Source organism: Schistocerca gregaria, chromosome 2 (genome assembly GCF_023897955.1).
Source record: "Schistocerca gregaria isolate iqSchGreg1 chromosome 2, iqSchGreg1.2, whole genome shotgun sequence".
NCBI classification, from domain to species: Eukaryota; Metazoa; Arthropoda; class Insecta; order Orthoptera; family Acrididae; genus Schistocerca; species Schistocerca gregaria.
The window spans coordinates 35807661-35822583 of record NC_064921.1 but is presented as its reverse complement, the minus strand read 5'-3'; the positions used below and the strand labels follow the sequence as shown (position 1 = coordinate 35822583).

The following is a 14923-nucleotide window of genomic DNA, read 5'->3' as shown; positions in this document are numbered from 1 at the left end:
GGCTGAAAGGCTTCCTCCAGAAAGAGGTGAGTGACTTCATCTGGCTTGGGGACTTCAACTGCAGACAGCGGTGAAACCTGTCAGTCACACAAACCGGGGAGATCCTCAGATTGGGACACTCGGGAAGCCCCCCCCCCCCCCCCCCCCCATTCGTCCACGGGTGAGGGGATCTGTGTTAGTGTGGGCACGCCCCAGTTGGGAGCACGTGTCTTGTGCTGGGTGTCCCTCAGATCCCCCCTCCCCCAGAGATGACTACTCGTTGGCAACAGCCTCGAGCTGTGTGACTGAAGCCGACACTGTGAAGGGTCACCATCTCAGCTCTCATCTGAAGACAGTAGTCACTTTTCCTAGTAGTCCTAGTAGACAGTGTGATAAATACACAGACATGCACATAGTATAGGAGTTGAAGCTAAAGAAAAGTGATGAAATATAAGGTAAGTTACTTTTGATGAGAAACTGTGTCAACTCTGCTGCAGCTAAGAGAGCTACATCTCCACCGACACATCTTTGGGACAGCTCTGATGCTACTTCAGTGCTTAGACATTTCTGTGTGTGTTCTCTCTGCAGGGAACTCTTCAGTCAAATTACAGAGCCTGTCCAATATTCCGTAGATTCACATTTTGTTCGTTACACGACAGTGTGATCTGTGAAGAATCCCTTCAGGAAGTTTAAGAATGGGGCATCCACCTGGGCATCTCTCTTGTGGGCAGATGGAATGAGATTGGTTTTAAAAGGCTGTTGTTGGCAGAAACGGAGACTCCTGTGCAAAATATTTTTGGTTGTCCAGAAAGATGTTAATGTGCAAGCACAAAACGTGTTATGAAATTCTACAACAAAATCCCATTACCTATGTAGTCCTGTAATTGTATGCATCTTGCCTTTGTTGAGCGATTTCAGTTGTTTTGCTGTAGTCTCTTGAAAGCTCTCATTTTGGTGTTTGTGATGATTGAAAGGAGGAACCATCACCACCTTTTCATATATATTTGGGAATAGCTGTTTGAAACTGCATATCCCAACAGTTTATGATCCTTTAAGGGGACAGAAATTGAATTTTACTCTTGTGTGGTATGTCCTTAATTTTCTGTTATCAGCTGAAAGTTGTTCAGTAAGTGCATTTGCATTATAACAGCAAATCAAGAAAAGGAACAGGAATTTCAGTGCTTGCATTTTATATCATAACTACTCTTATTTCGCTATGCATTGTTGAGCCCTCCACATATTCACCATAATCACATTATTTGCAAAAGAAGAAATTCAAACAAATTGCTGCTGATATTAATAAAATACTAATTTTGCATTTTTTTATATTTTAGTTAATGATTATTCTTGTTGCAGGTGGTTGGAAAAGCAAACACTGAAATGGCGGTCATTAACTGTGGACATTCTCCTCAACCAGTGATACAGATAATTCATAATTATCCCATTAAACATGTTGATGAGCCTGTTGTTGGAAGTGATTGTCAAATTAAGCAAGCTGCTTGTGAGAAAAACATAAACAATAGTGAACTGAAATCGGTAGATTCTGTGGAAGAAGCTCACAAAATTTCTGAGATAACACTAGGCAGTTCTAGTACAAAAGGTGAAACCTCAAAGACATGTGAGTCACAAGACAAAGAGAAGTAAGTAAATTTTGTATAAAAATTTAAGTCTACTGTCCTGTATGTGTGGCTGTATTGTTACACAAATGGTGTAGATCACCCTAAAACAGTCCGAAAGTGCCTCTACAAAAGCCACTGTCAACAGGCTAAAATTTCCAATACTTTAGAGTTAAAAGAACTTTCTGAAATGCATCAAATTTCGTTGGCCGACATTGGTATTAGTTCATGTCCGAAGCCTTTCAGTTTTAATTGTGGAGTTGAAGCATATCTTTGTGCTATGTAAGTTTTATAAGAAGTTGCTCACTAAATGAATCTGAGAAATTGTTGTATGCAAACACAGAGTGCTAAAATTATTATTATAAGAAAGGTGTATTCACATTATTACTTATTAACCAAATTGGAGGAAAGTCTGTCTGACGAGATACTTTTATTGCATAAATAAATGCAGTGTTATCTCTTATGTTTTCTTTCACATCCCTAAAATAAATTCAACTGCAATGTTTGAAATTTGTTACTTATCATATAGAAATTTGTGTATTTTGTGTTCTTAATAGTATTGGAAGCAGGTGCATTTCTTATTGATGTCACTTACACCATTTGGTGTGCTCTTGGTGATTGTTAATCGTGGAAAATTTGTAATTTTTTACTATAAGCAGCTGTAATAATGGACACTGAAATGCAACAAATCAGATTAATATATAACACAGCCAGAGGATAGTATTAAGTTTGACATAACTTTTTAACTTGTAATAACTTTTTAACTTGTTTACATGTATTTTTTTATTCATCTCAAAGTAAGCATGAAACTGTCTTGCATCAAAGGAGAAAACTGAGACAGGATTGCTAGCCAGTCCTTGCCTGTAGTAGATGAGATGTATAGTAAGAGGGCCACACTGTCTACCTCTCAGAAGTTGTAGTTCCTTTGTAAAACACTATTAAAGCACATGACAAAGGTAAGATCTCATTTCTCTCCTTGTTCCTTTTATTTTTTTATTTTTTATTTTTTTTACATATTCATGGATGTGTGTACAGAAATCCCTGTCAACCAAATTACACTTTGTGTTTTTCATTCCATATTGAACTGATTTACTCATATTGCTTCCTTCTATAGGGGCATATTTTACTATGAAGGAATAAGCTAAATATGTTGAGTCACTCTTTCTCCAACTGTGAAGAAATCAAATGATACATTCATGACATATATTAATAATAATGGGTAACATGTAGAAAAGTATAAGATGACTTTATGTGGTATTCACTGGTATTAGATTTGTACGAAGTTTTTCCAGAAGTGTTTCTGTACACATATTATTAAACACTAATTCCTTGCAATGGATTATGTCCGAGGACACTGAACAATGATGTAAATTCATTGTAAGGCTATTGTGGTTTATCTCCTGCACTAGTAGCTCGTCAAAGTGAAATGAGCTGAGTTGTTTCACAGATTTAGAGGCCCACCTATATGCCAGTACAAAAAAGGACGTATACAAAGTCAATCTGGTTGAGAAAAATGGTCAGAGGATGTAAAACTTCCTCCAATAATGCGAGGATTTTCTTTGTCTGCTCTGAAATGTGCACTAGGTACGAAGATTAGCATTCTGTAGCTCTCTGAATCTTCAGAGCAAACAAAAACAAAAAACCAAAATGCACTCTTTACTATAAACCCATAAACTGCATATACTGATGGTTTTCCCCATCTTTCTTGTTTTACACCAAGTAAATCTTATTTGCATTGTGATTGCACATCTTCCTATAGTAAAAAAGTGCTTTAATTTCCAAGGGCTCATTATAATGAAATCTACTTCCTACTGGCTTGTTAGTCTTGTCCAACAAGTAATAATTTTTTTCAGTGTTTACTGTCACAGGCCCTCCCATAACCTCATGTTACTGCTGGTCCTATTTTAACAGGCCATGCTCTCAGTATTCTTACCTCCCCCGGCCAGTTAGACTGTTCCACTCCTTATTTTGTTCTGTCTTCTCTCTACTGCTGCCCAGTTATATTATATCCTAAAGGAGGGAGAGTAAAAAAATGTGGGCAGGCAACCAACCATCTACAAATAAATGTATTGCACACGGGGGCATTTCGACTAACTTTTGCTCCTTTCAGTGAAGAAAGAGAGAGAGGGGGGGGGGGGGGGGGAGGGGGGGAAACACACACACACATGCACGGACAGATGGGAGACAAACTTAAAAGCTAATGTGGATATGCAATATTTTTTAAATGTGCCATCCACAAGCCACCTCCAGTCAGGAGAATGGTTTTGTTTCCACTTATCTCGTTACAATACTCTTCCATACTTCAGAGAATGAGACTGCTGAAACACACCCTGCTCTGTAGGGGGAATGATGTTACTAAAATATTTGATTACTGTTGTTTTCCCTGTTCGATGGTATGATTTTCAGGTGCCTTAGCACCCAAAAATAAACCAGTTTATAAAAAAATGTTAGTGTTCAAACAATGCAATTTTTTATTCATTTGGCACATTGATTGTGACTCTTTTGCTTTTATTGTAAATACTATAACAAAATATTGTTACAAATTAATGTATAAATTGTAAATAACTGAAGTCGCATCACCAATTTGAAATGTATGCCTTTTGTGTTATTTTTTGTACAATAAATTTATTTACATTACTCTGACTTTGATTCATTTCCAGCATGTCATTCTCAGTGAATCTTTTTATACTTGCCTGTGATTGGAAGGCATCCAGATTTGAAAAGATATGGCTCAGAAATTGGTATTTGGCATTTGTGAGAAAGAATATTTGGCTAATGTTACAGAGACTAAAACTGTGTTCAGTGTCGCAAAGTGTGAAGTGTTCAATAATTGGATCTTACCAGTGTGCCTGCTCCATTACTTCCAGAAATCTATAAATGTACACCTATGTACACTCTACAAGCAACCGTACAATGCTTGGTGGAGAGTATCTTGTTCCAATACTCGCCATTTCCTTCCTGAGTTCCACTCACAAGTAGTGATGGAAAAAGGACACTATTTACACCTTCATATGAGCTCTAATTTCTCATATCTTATCTTCGTGGTCCTTACCTGAAATGTATGTTACTGGCAATACAATCATTCTGCACTAAATTTTCTCAGTAGTGTCCCTAAAAAAGAATGTTGTATTCCCCCCCAGGGATTGAATTCCTGAAGCATCTCTGCAATACTTGCATGTTGTTTGAACCTACCAGTAACAAATCTACCAGTCGACCTTTCAATTGCTTTGATGTCTTCCTTGAATCCGACCTGGTATGGATCCCAAACACGAGCAGTACTCGATAACATCTTGCACTGTTGCCCTTTATGCAGTTGCCTTTACAAATGAACCACAGGTTCCCAAAATTATCTAAATAAATCAAAGATGACCATTTGCCTTCCCTACCACAATGCTCACATGCTAGTGAAGTTTCATATCACTTTTCGACATTATTCCAAGATATTTAAATGATGTGACTGTGTCAAGCAGGATACCACTAATGGTGTATCCTAATATTACTAGTTTGTTTTTCCTATTCATCTGCATTAACTTAAATTTTTCTACATTTAGAGCCAACTGTCATTTACTGCACAAATTAGAAATTTCATCTGTCATCTTGTACCCTCCTGCACTCACTCAACAGCAACACCTTCCCATAACCAAACCACTGTCAGCAAAAAAATCACACATTGCTGCCCAACATCTCCACCAGGTCTTTTATGTATATAGTAAATGACAACAGTCCTATTGCACTTTCTGCGGCACTCCTAACAGTGTCCTCGTCTCAGAGGAAAACTCTGCGTTGAAGACAACATACTGGGTTCTAGTACTTCAGAAGTCCTTGAGCCACTTGCATATCTGGGGACCTATTCCATATGCTTGTACCTTCATTAACAATTTGTAGTGGAGCACTGTGTCAAACGCTTTTACATGTGTCATTTTAAGCATAAATGACAACTGATAAGTCAGGAAGGGAATTAGGGTAAGGCAGCAAGTACAGGTATTCTCTCTTTTACAGCAGTTACTTTTGACATACTCTTTCTGTATCTCCTAATCCGAGATTTGAGTTGGCTTTCAATTGCTCTCAGTACTTGTTTTTTCACATCCTTCCTTTTCTCTACAACACACAGCCTCTGAAATTTCAAGTTGTAATTGTAGTCTGTCAGCACCTGCATTAGATTATATTTGTTTTGTTTTTCGTTCCATAGATCCATGCTGAGGAGATCCTCGTGGATGTGGAACATGTCCCTTTTTTAGCTGAAACAACAATACTAATAGTATGAATACATACAACACATTGTTTGTTTCTATTAAAAAATTCATCAATGAAGTAGGAGGAATTGGCCACTAGTAAGTCATCCAGGCTCCTTTTAAACTGATGTTTATTTGCAACTAAATTTTTTATGTTTGCTGGCAAATTATTGAAGATGAGTGTTGCTGAGTAGTGGACGCCTTTTTGAAAAGTGCTTTTAAGTCTTTGTGCAGATCATTTTTGTTCCTGGTATTTTATGTATGAACTGAGCTGTTTGTTGGAAAAAGAGATATATTATTTAGGCCAAATTTCATTAAGGAGTAAATATACTGAGAGTCAGTAGTTAGTATACCCAGTTCTTTGAAGAGGTTTCTACAGGACGTCCATGAATTTACTAAACAAACAATACGTATTACACGCTTTTGGATTTGGAGAACTTTTGTTTGACTTGAAGAGTTACCCCAAAATATTATACCATATGACATTATGGAATGAAAGCAAGCAAAGAAAGCAAGCTTTTTCATTTTTATGTTGCTTATGTCAGCTGACACTCGAATTGCAAATACAGATTTGTTAAGGCATTCTGCAGTTCTGTGGTGTGCTCCTCCCAACTGAATTTATTATCAAGTTGTAATCCCAGGAATTTAAGACTGTCAACCTCTTCTATCTGCTCTTCTTCATACTGTATGCATATACTGGTTGGAAACCTAAACCTCTTACAGGTTCTGAATTGCATATAGTGTGTCTTTTTGAAGTTCAATGTCAGTGAGTTGGCTTTAAACCATTTGCTGCATCAATTCTAGTCTACTTTTGCATGCTGGAACACAAACTCTCAAATGCCTCCAAATAAAGTAGAAGATAAATGTTTTGATTATAATACAAGGGAAGAGGTTTCTAATGCCATTGTAGCACTTAAGGTAACACTGTCAGTGGAGACTTCAACTGCAGCCCTGTTCTAAACATTGAGTGACCACTATAATCAGTGAATTGCACAGTAAGTGATACTAGATAAAGTGTTTTGTTGCATGCTAATATTACATAGATTCAATGAACTTAAATATGAAGTAAACTACTAGAAATTTCTGAAGAACAGTGACAAACAGCAGCCCCTTGAATACTATCATTCAACACACTAGTATTGCCATGAAACTGTAAGTTACCACAAATTCACTAGAATGCACAGTCCTGAAAGTGCACCCTCCATGGAAAATAGAAAAAAAAAATTCTACTTTATTCTGAGATGCTGTAAATGTTAAGGCTTTGGTCACATTCTCATTGCATATACCCACAAACTTCCTTAAAAAGTTCACATATCCCAAGTCAAAACTGCCTTATACAGCATAACCTCGTTAGTGCGAACTCACATAAGACGAACTCGCAGTTAACGCAAAAAAATATTGGTCCCGCCAGGAATACATTAGTTCTTATGGTATGTTTTATTGGTTAACATGAATTACGAACTCTGTTTCAGTTCCTGGCATAATTAAATTTCACCCTAACACATACTTCCAACCTTAGAGTATTCTAAAGCGTAATCCCCCCCTCCGAAATGAATGTAGGAAGTGTAGCTACAAAGCTAATTATACTTCTTGTTGACTGGTTTTTAACATATTGTAGGTCAGTAGCTGCAATTATCACCTCATCAATCAGCGTATGCTGTACATTGACATTCAATGTATGCAGCAGCATTTAGGAATGTACTCAGTGCCAGATTTGACAGGTGTTCTGTAAGTCATAGCCATATCGAGTTTGAATACTGAATAAAAACTACAGTTACAACTGGTACCATAGCACGCAAACATGGCAGAGAGGAAGTGGACAGCTCTAAATGTGCAGTTACAGCTTAAGATTCTAGATGACATGGACCGTGGTACCAAGAAAAAAGCAATTGCGGAGCAGTCTGCAATACCTAAATCTACTTTATCTACGATTATTAAGAATCGAGAAAAATTTATTAATGCGGTAGCATCAGGTTCTGGAAACAAATCTAAATGACTTCGGAGCACCAAGTAAGAAGACAGAGCCGTTACTGTTAGAATGGTTCAATCGTAAGCGTGCCTCTAACATACCTCTAACTGGCCCTGTGATTCAGTCAAAAGCAAATGATATTGCTAAAGATATGGGCATCGAAGACTTCCATTGTACTGCTGGTTGGTTGTATCGGTTCCAAAAGAGACATTCAATTTCATCTGTACAAATTTGTGGTGAAGCAAATAAAGTTGATGAAGAAAGTGCGAACAGCTGGTTGCATGAATTCAACCTAGTGAGGGAAAAGTATGCCTCGAGTGATGTGTTTAACATGGATGAAACTGGATTTTTCGACAATCTTTTTCCAAATCACATCCTGGGGATAAAAGGTGATAAGTGTCACAGTGGAGCATGAAGCAAACTGTGTGACTGTTGTACAGTGCTGTAATGCTCACAGCAGTGACTTGTTTTGTCCCTGGGTTATCGGTAAATCCGAGAAACCACGTTGTTTTAAAAACATAAATATTGACACTTTACCTTCCATCTACTCTCGCCACAAGAAAGCTTGGATCGATGGCACATTATTTCACAAGTGGCGTCTTCGTTTCAACAGTCGTGTGGTTGTTCAAAATAGACACGTTCTTCTTACATTGGACAGATGTACTGCCTATAACGTACATGATCTGCACCTATCCAACATAAGGTTCAGTTTTTTCCATCCCACGCCACAAGCCGCCTTCAGCCTTCGGACCAAGGCATAAGCTCTCTCATAAAGAGAGCTTATCATAAGCGACTTGCAAGAGCTGCAATTCGTGCTGCTGAAAACAATAGTGCAACCCCAGATTGGAATATGCTTGATGCAATAATAGCCATCGCAGCAGCCTGGAACTCAGTACTGCCACATCATATAGGGAAGTGCTTTAACAGAGTTTGGAGACAATGCAACATTGAAGATGTCCACAAGTTAGAAGATGCCACATCACCTGATGAATGGACAGTTCTGCAGGACGTTGCGAACCCTGGGATTAGTTTTCAAGAATTCATTAGTGTAGACGACAGTGTTGCCGAATGAGCTTCTGTGGAGTCGGATGTGCCAAAAGCTGTGAACGAGGTGCAAGAAGGTCCATCAGAAGAAAATGAAGAGGAAGAGAATACAGATACCATTCCACCTACCCGTCAGGAGATGTTTACAGCCTTGGACTGTTTAGAACGGTTCGCTTCAACATCCAACATCACTGCTGGGTTTACGGACGCTATCATTACAATTGGTTGTGAAATTACAAAATATTATAGTTCCCATGAAAGTCGGCGCACCATGACCGAATTTTTTCCAAGAAAGTAATGTACATAATTTGTGAGTACTTGGATTTTACAATCACTTTATAGTGTTATAAGGCTACAATAATGTGATTGATAATGTAGTGTATTAAAATTTAGTGTACTGCTGTACATGTATACTTATTAAAATCTGTGTTTTTTACTTAACACAAATTTTTTTTTTAACACGAACTCCTGATGTTTTTTTTTATCCCTTCGGATTCGTGTTAATGAAGTTTTATTGTACTTAACCATACTCAATGTTTAAAGCCTTTTCCTTTTTGGTTTCTTTCAACCAGTTTTACGTTCCACCAAAGTATACCTTGAAGAATAAGCTTAAAGAGTCCTGTGTAATCCCTTCTTAAAGTTTCCCATCACTTTATTTGTACATACAGAACATAAATTATATACGCTGTTTTGAATAAGATTTCCCCATCCCTGAAATACTATATAGTGGGCGAAGAAAAAGCTTCTGAAATTCTGATTCAGTACTCTCCATTAGGTGATTGTCTTATGACATAATAGTAACAAATAAATAGTTTCCAAAATAAGCTATGGAAACATTTGACACAGTAATAAATTACTTCACACAAGGATAATTTTTGTTGTACAAATATTGGTACAACATATTCAACTTTTCATACATTTTTAAAAAAGGTTGATAATGGCTCCTGCTTTAGTAGGAACACATCTAAACAATACTTTCTGCTACACATATTTAGTTGCTAAAGCCAGGCACAATTTAGTGGCAGATGTGTGCCCTTTTACAAATAACTTAAACCACAAATTTTATGGAGCAAAGTATGTTCTATATATGATGTCATCCAGGTGTACAGATTATTTCAGCAATACCCTGATATGTTCAGCATGTTTGTCGCGCAATAGGTTTTTCTTTATTAATCAAAGACCATATTTTAAATTTACATGCAGTGGTGCGCTGTCCTGTAATTAATCTGGTAATATTTTTCTTTAGTTTTCGGGAATGCAAATGGTACAGGAAACATCTTGCTCGAGTTTCACATTTACAGGTGGGCTATAACAACTCTCACTGCCTGAGCCAGTGTAGATGCAAAACTGTTTACCTTATGGATGCCTTTCTTTATAGAGATGATGTTCAGACTGCATTGCACATGGGCAGGGAGAGGGAAGAAGGTAGTTATGTATGGCTTATGAAGACAATGTACAGGAGGTCGAGCCGTCAGGTCTTGTAAGTGGGCATCCAGGGGTGCAATTAAATGACAGAACAGAAAATTAGGTAAAATAAAGTTACTCTATTTAGGGTATGGAATACAAAGGGTGCACCTAGGGAGGGAGTTACCAGGTTTAGGGCAGTCTAGGAGGTTGAACAACTAATTGGAGCGGGCAACGGAAGGGGAGGCAGTTCACGTTCGTTGATGTTGGTGGCCAGTCATGAAATGAAGAGCTTTTCCTCCCAGGAAAGACATCTGTTCTGCTCTAGGTCTGGGTCACAAGAGAGAGAGAGAGAGAGGCAATTGTGTTGTGCACTGCAGAATACTCCAGTGTCCACACATGTGGCCTGTATCCTACACACACTATTGAATAAAATTAATGGCATGAATTTGCTAGCAGTTTCAGCAGAGGGCTTAAAGTTTTTTGTCAGCAGCTTTAACTGGACAGAACTCCCTCAGTTCTGAAGGACAGGGAACTTTTCTTGTAAGCACAGTGGAAGTTGCTCTGGCAGAAAACTTGCGAAGATTTGACTGGGCCTTTGAAATAATTTTTTTGCAGCAATTCCCTAAAATATTCCTTGACTGGCTGCCACCCTGTACATTACTTCCCCCTTCCAGAGGAATGATGACACCCATTGTTTACAAAAGGGTGTCAGTCACACCGCAGAAAGACAGTTTGCTCTAAGAGGGGCCTTAAAGCTATGGGAGGTTTTTTATTTTTATTTTTTTATTTTTTAGTGTAAGTGGGAGTGGACTTATATGTAGCCAGATTTACCAAATTTTATGAGTTAAGGAAATAGTAAAATATTTACTATTCAGGTTTTGTGTAGAAATACAAAAGCTCCTGTAATAACTGAAATCATCGTCCAGATAAACAGTTCTTAAAATAAATGAAGTTAAGATAAAGCTACACAAAAGAGGACCGGATTATTATGGTTTCTGTTAGTTTGAGGGAAAAATTGTTACAAATTAGTAATTAGTTATTCTATTACAAATAGTAATTAGTAAATTAGTGATACTTAAATCAGTGTCATACAAAGCAGGTGCTGCCCAAACTGAATTAGCACAGATCTTTTAATGGTCTACAGGTGCTCCTAAAAATGTGTAGGTGTTTGTATTTTCTGGCAAACATGAATCTAGTTGCTGCATGGTGGAACTAATACCAAAATATAAAATGCATCAACAACATGACAGAATACTTAATGCTATGATAAAGTATTTCAGTAAAAACATAATAAACAAACTCATTGCAATCGTTAGCACTTGACTTGGGTAAGAACTGGATTAAGTACATTTAAAAAGAGTGATAACAAAAGTAAAATCTTAGTACAGCCTCTGTGTATTAGTTATGGGTAATGGTTATATGAAGTTCCACAGGCTACAATATATTAAAACAATTTCAGTAAAATGTAGAATGCAGTTAGCAAGTGGAAGATATGATGTACCCTGAATCACATGAAAATCTTTAACCACATTAACTGATGTTAAAATACAAAGTACAAAACCTTTTCTTATACTGATACAATACTGAAATTAAGGATGTCATCAGTGGACAGCAAAGGCTACACATCAAAATCCGCGAATTTCTAACACTAACATTCAACCTCCTCATTTTAAAATAAGTTATATCATCTCGTAGAGTAACAGTTCTTCAGAATATGTCACATTGAAATACTGCAGAATAAACAGCAATAGATAGTGAAATATGAAACATAGAGCAAAGTTACAGTAGTTTCAACTGGAGCAATAGTAGCATAAAGTAGCCAGAGCTTCTGATAAACCATCACTGTCTCAATTTGGATACATCATTCAAAATGGCGAATACAGCCAAATGATTGTGAAAATCTCAGAAAACCAAAAGACAAGATACACCAATTCATTTAAAAGCCATTGTATGAGGGTCACTCCAAAAGAAATGCACACTATTTTTTTTTAAATCCATCTTTTATTCTGCATGTTTGAAAGTTTTACAGTGTGTAGATACATCCTTTAGCAACAATATTTTCATTTCTCCACATAATTTCCAACCCTCTCAACTGCCTTATGCCATCTTGGAAAGAGCGCCTGTATACCCACATGGTAAAATTCTGGACCAACCTATTGGAACCACTGTTTGGCAGCGTGCACAATGGTGTCATTATCTTCAAACCTTGTGCCATGAATAGGGAAAATTTAAAATTTCCCAAAGAGACTATAGTCACATGGAACCAGGTCAGGACTGTAAGGCAGGTGTTTGTGTTGTCCATATGAGTTTTGTGATCGCTTCCATGGTTTTTTGACTGACATGTGGCCGTGCATTGTAGTGCAACAGCAAAACAGCCTGCTTTTGCCGATGTGGTCGAACGCGACACGACTCGGTCGAGCTTGAAGTTTCTTCAGTGTCATCACATATGCATCAGAAGTTACGGTTCCACTTCGCATGGTGTCCACACGCAAGAGTCCTTTGGAATCGAAAAACACCGTAACCGTAACTTTTCCAGCAGAAAGTATGGTTTTGAACTTTTTTTTTTTTTTTCTTCTTGGGTGGATTTGCATGATGCCAGTCCATTGATTGCCTCTTCGTCTCTGGTGAAAAATGATGGAGCCTTGTTCCATCGCAAGTCACAATTCTTCCAAGAAATTCATCCCCACCATTCTCTTACTGTTCCAAAAGTTCGCTGCATTCAGTTTTTCTTGTTTCTTTGTGAGCCACTGTCAACATCCTGGGAACTCACCTTGCACAAACCTTCTTTATCGCCAACACTTTCAGTATTGTGCAAACACTTCCTTCCCCTATCCCAACGTAGCATGACAATTCATTCATTGTGATGTATCTGTCAGCAGTCACCAATTCGTTAACTCTCTGCTCATTGTCTGGAGTGTGTGCAGTACGAGGCCTGCCGCTGTGAGGACAATCCTCAATATTGCCGTGCGTGCTTTAATCACATAACCTGCTTGCCCACCGACAAACTGTACTGTGATCGACAGCAGCATCTCCATACACTTTTTCAACCTCTTGTGGATGTTTCCCACTGTCTTGTTTTCACAGCACAGGAATTCTATGACAGCACATTGCTTCTGACTATGTCAAGTGTAGCATTCATCTTGAAGACATGCTGTGACAGCGCCACTCGTGGGAACTAAGTTTGAAAACAAATGGGAAGAATGTATCTACACACTGTAAAACTTTCACACATGCAGGGTGAAAACTGTATTTTTACAAAAATAGTGTGCATTTCTTTTGGAGTGACCCTTGTAAAATTACCTCATGTGGTAATAGCCCTTATGCACATCACTTAGCTTTACATGTTAATTAATTAATTAAAACTGAGGCAAATGAAAATTAACAAGGTTGAAATGTGACCAAGTTGTGGTCTGAAGGGTAACCGATTTGTCCGACAAATAATATAGGTCTCAAAATGGGTAGCTATCAATATTTCTCATAATTTAGTGCTCCACATCCAACACAATATTGCCCAGTTGCAAAATGAGGATCTGGTATGACCTTAAATATTTGTAGAGTGAATATACATACTGTAAGGTCTTCCTAATCAAAATACAGTTTCGACTTATTAATTATAAAAACACACACTGCTTTAAAGGCTTATCTAATTCCCAGAACCACAAAATAAAATTATCAAGATGTATCACCCCATTACATCACGATTAGAAAAAGAATATAAGGCAAAAGTACTTGAGGAATAGATATGTGGTAAATCATTAACATCCATTATCTTACGTAAGAATATCTCATCATAATCATGGTCCCACTCAGGAAACACATGACAAATTACTAATTTCCGTTATCTAAGGAGATAAAATATGAAAATACTCAAAGAAAGCACCAGATCTAGAGCTCAGGATAACACATGGACTTAATATTTTTTCTCAATAGTGTCACTCGACCACAATAGCTTACAGTACAATAATTATCAACAAACTATTCTATGTAACTAAAATTACAACTAGAACAACTGAAGGACAAGACCATAACAGCAGGTGTTTGTCAGTTGAAAATGAGGATCTGTTACAACCTTATTTTTTTCCTCTAAAACGGCAAAGCACAAGAAAAATATTGGTCCTGTCAGCAGTTCTTACATTTTACAGTTATCAGATTATCATGGGACCTTCACTGGCATAACATAAGCATGTAAAACAAAGTTATAGACATGGAGAACATGAGGCAAAAGTTTACAAAAGATAACTAAACTGTGTGACAAAACAGCTGACAAGACTCTCATTTTATTCATAAAGCTTCACAAAAAAGGGAAATAATGCAGTGACTTTATAATCAGTTAGTAAAATATGAAACGATTCACAACTAGAATGTGGTTCTGCAAGATGGAAGCACACGTAACGTTAGTACAAGCAAACTTCTGACTGACAGGAGATGAGCTGTGGCTCATAAACTAGGGAAGGAAAGATATGCATGTTTGATGTCAACAAACTTTAATGGCCATTTCTCCCTGGTAGGCTGATGGAGGGGGGAGGGTGGGGGGTGTATTATCTGTAGCTGTATGCACGTCTTGCGGAGGGGAAAGACCGGAGCAGTAAGCATGAGGATGGAAGAAGGGTGAGAGGCCAAGTAGCACTTTCAGCATTCAGCACAACACACTCACACTCTCTCTCTCTCTCTCTCTC

General features: G+C 37.7%; 1 protein-coding gene across 4 annotated transcripts in view; it reads left to right on the top strand.

Moving 5' to 3' along the window:
• Positions 1-14923, top strand: part of LOC126336263 (uncharacterized) — a 251650-nt gene that overhangs the window by 126944 nt on the left and 109783 nt on the right. For all 4 annotated transcript variants that reach the window (XM_049999762.1, XM_049999761.1, XM_049999759.1 and 1 more), the window contains one exon: positions 1336-1619. In XM_049999762.1, the coding sequence (XP_049855719.1) occupies positions 1336-1619 (284 nt within the window). The remainder of the gene's footprint in view (positions 1-1335; positions 1620-14923) is intronic.